General features: G+C 39.6%; 1 protein-coding gene across 1 annotated transcript; it reads right to left on the bottom strand.

Annotated features, from left to right (window-relative positions):
* Window positions 1–627: 627 nt before the first annotated feature.
* Window positions 628–1,488, bottom strand: LOC110109440. The gene has a single exon (XM_020840508.1). The coding sequence runs from the start codon at window positions 1,486–1,488 to the stop codon at window positions 628–630; it is 861 nt and encodes a 286-aa protein (XP_020696167.1).
* Between the last annotated feature and the right edge of the window lie 2,437 nt (window positions 1,489–3,925).

The following is a 3,925-nucleotide window of genomic DNA, read 5'->3' as shown; positions in this document are numbered from 1 at the left end:
CCAAAGTAGACCAACACATACTATCATCTACTTGCTCCATGTCCACTTTGATTGCTAAGAATCCATTACATGCTTTGCAAAATCTCAATTTGTTAAAAACTTCCTGAGCAAGAAGAAGATGATCTGAGATTGACCTACCCCTCACAAAAGCCGCTTGTTCTTTAGAAACAATCCTGGGCATAATCTCCACCATTCTGTTAAGCAAAACTTCAGCAACAATTTTATAAATTGAATTACAAAGACTAATGGGGCGGTAAGCCAAAGGAATACTGGGATTAGAAGATTTAAGAATAAGCACAACTAAGATGTCTTTCCATACCCTATTCATAGAACCAGTAAGGAAAAACTGCTGCACAGCCCGCACTACATCCACTTTAATGATTTTCCAAAAAGCTTTGAAAAAGGAATAGGTGATTCCATCAAATCCCAGAGCTCTGTTACTCCTCAGATTTAAAACAACTTCACTAATTTCAGCTTCATCCAGCTCCCTGTTCAACAAGATCTTATCACTGTCAAGCAAAGAAGCCCACGGCTTTGGCCACCCAGCAAAGCTACAGATTTTGGCTTTCCATTTCACCTGAAAAACCTCGTGAACACCTGCTCAATTATACCTGGATCATCCGTCATCTACCCGTTCGGATCCTTCACTTGAGAAATCCAGTTGACATTCCTCCTAAAATTGGCAAAAGAATGGAAGAATTTGGTATTTGCATCACTATTCTTAATCCACTTTGCTTTAGCTCTCTGTCTCCACCAAGTATTTAGATAATTCAGCACAACTTTTAGTTCTTTCACTTTAGCTTTAAGTAAGCACAGTTTATCCTCATTCAACCACCGAAGCCTTGATTCTTCTTCTTGCAAAACAAGAATTTCAGCTTTTAATTTATCTTTCTCCAAAGAAAAATTCTTTAATCTAGCCTTGCTCCAATAAAATAAGTCTTTCAAAGTCCTTTTACATTTTTTATTCAAAACCTCCATGTCATCCCCCAAGAATGGTCTCTTCCACCTACTGGATACAATATACTCAGCAGTCTTAAAGGAAAGCCAAGCATCTTCAAACTTTATACCACTTCTACCTTTACAAACCAATTCAAACATCTTAAGTACAATCGGACAATGGTCCAAAGCAACTCTAGCAAGATGTCTAACCAAGGTAATTTGGATTTTGTTGATGGCCAAGGAGTTAAGAATACACCTATCAAGCCTCTCCAAAATCCTTTCTCCACCACTTTTGTTATAACACCAAGTGTACCTGGGTCCAACAAATTCGACTTCATGATAGTCATTCTCATTCATAAACTTCAACATATCCAAAGAGCCTTGATTGTTTTTAAACCTTCTACCACCCTTCTTGTCCTCTTGAGCCAAAATGCAATTAAAATCCCCTTTAACAATAAAAGGAATATCTCTATTGGAAGCCTCTTGAAAAAACTCCCAAAGATACCTTCTCTTCATAGTCTCCTTACTAGCATAAACAGTAGAAATCATCCACACACCAATATTGAAAACATTGAGATCACCAATAACACATTAATCTAAAGTTTTCAAAATAGAAAAGGATGCTAAATCCGATCTCCAAAGTACCATAATACCACCAAAAAGCCCTTCAGAGGGAAGAATGAAGTAATCCCAACCAAGTCCCATCATCCTAACAAACAATCCCTTATCCATAGAAGAAATTTTAGTTTCAAGCAACCCAACAAAGAAAACTTTGTGGACTTTAATAATCTCCTTTAAATAGAGGAAGGCCTCCCTCTTTTTGGCCCCCCTACAATTCCAGAAAATAATGGATTCCAATAAAAAGGTCTGGGGGAAGAGCCCCCACCTTTTTTCTTTGAACCTCCATCCGCACTCCTAGCCTTGAACTATTTTTAGTAGGCCCCAAAGCTCTATGTTCTTTAGCAAGCTTTCGTTTCACTATTTCTTCACTAGAACCATCTTCTTCCTCTATCCTCCCAGCAAACAAACTCCCTTCACATCCCTTGACCTTCTCAGCATCAGCAGGTCTCCATGAAAAACGAGGAATTCCTTTACTGCCACCTCCTCCAGAAATGATTTTAATACAAGCACCCTCTATCCCATCCTCATCCACCCCTTCCAACACAGCAAATTTATTCAAACTAGCTTGAACAACAGGGAGATTAGCATTAGAAACCATATCTTCGATCTTAGAAGGAGCCTCAACCGAAACAGCAACCTCTATAGCAGAATTTATCAACCCGGCATACTCCCTTCCAGAAGCCATCTCTTCCTCTACACCAGGTGTGTCACCTTCTTCCAAGTGAGAATCTGCAACAATATCATTCACCTTTTCACAATTTCCATTACCTGTAATAGTTTTTCCATCCAAATCATCACGAGTTCCATCCATTTTCACCCACTATTTTTTTATTGAAATCTGTTTCTCCTTCTGGATAACCGGCCTTCTATTTAATTTCTTCTTAACCATGATCCAAGGACCATACGAGGGATCAGAATTCTCTTCCTGAACCTTTTCTACCTCCTTAGCTCCCTTAGATTCTCCAATATTCGTTTCCATTCCTGTATTCCAAGCAGCTTTTAATCTACACTCATATCTAAGGTGTCCCACCATTCCACATCCATAGTAAAGAGTCGAAATCTTCTCATACTAAAATCTTTGAAAGAATTTCCCAGAGATGCTCTCAACCCAAACCCCTAGAGGAAGACTCTAGTCTAGCCTGACTCTTACACAAACTCTGGCAAATTCTCTTTTCCCCTACTGAAACATATTACCATCCATCATCAAAGGTTTACCAATGGAAGAAGCAATTCGAGCCACATTCACTTAAACCCAACACTGCAAGGGCAGCTGAGGCATTCTGATCCAAATAGGGGAGGTTAAGCCTTTCAAAGACAGAGTTGAAAACTCTAAAGACCACTTTTCCATCCCCACAATAGAGCCATTGACAAACCAAGGCCCTCCTGATAAAACACCTTCCATCAACTCAATTGATTCAAAGGAGCACAAAAACCACCCCTTCCCCAATGTAGTAAAGTGAAAATTTTCATACATTTTCCACTGCCTCCGAACCTCCCAAGCAACGACATGAGAAGGAGCCTCCTTACCAAAAACCTTAATAACCAAAGAATTCCTGAGCTTCTGAGAATTCGCAACCTCCATTTCTTCAACCAACTTCAAAGACTTCCCATCTTCCTAGAATACCTTATCATCCTCATTGAAATCCAACCTGATATAGGGCTTTCTCCTCCACGGATTTCCATCCACCTCCGCCAAATCCTTCACAGGCATTCTATCATTCATTTTCTCCACCAACTTTGTACCTCCAGAATTCAAACTTGGAAAGAAATGAATATTTATGTTAACAGAATTATCAACATTCGCATTTATCCCATGGCCTAAACCAGATATTGCATTTGAATTACTAAACCAGTTAACATATATGTTCATTTCTGAAGAAGTCGCAGCCAAATCCACAAAATTAGAATATGAAATTTTACTTACAATCACCGGTGAACCAATTGCTTCTTCATTAGCAATCATCTTCCCCTTACCTTCAACAATCACAACTTTCTTGGACAAATCTAGACAACCCTCCTTGATAACCAACGGTCCAACAGGACGAGCACCAGCGCCTTCTCCAAAAAATTTCCGACTAACCCCACCCAAATCTTGATCACAAGAATCTAATTTAACAGACTTATCACCATTCAACCCTGTAGACGATCGACGACCATCCACCAAAGTCGACGATACAGATCCTTTTCCATTGGTAAATCCACTACCTGCCACCCCCACAGGAGGCCGGTGGCCATCCATCGCCACATGGGAATCCAATTCCGCGAATAACGGAACCGAACCCAAGAAAGAAAAATTAAAAAAAAAATGAAGTATTCTCTCTCTAGAAAACCAGAGCTTCTCTCTCTAGAACTCAAGTCTAGTTGT

The sequence above is a fragment of the Dendrobium catenatum genome, unplaced genomic scaffold, assembly GCF_001605985.2.
Source record: "Dendrobium catenatum unplaced genomic scaffold, ASM160598v2 fragScaff_scaffold_1299, whole genome shotgun sequence".
NCBI classification, from domain to species: Eukaryota; Viridiplantae; Streptophyta; class Magnoliopsida; order Asparagales; family Orchidaceae; genus Dendrobium; species Dendrobium catenatum.
The sequence above is the reverse complement of the archived record's forward strand: the minus strand, read 5'-3'. Positions and strand labels throughout refer to the sequence as shown.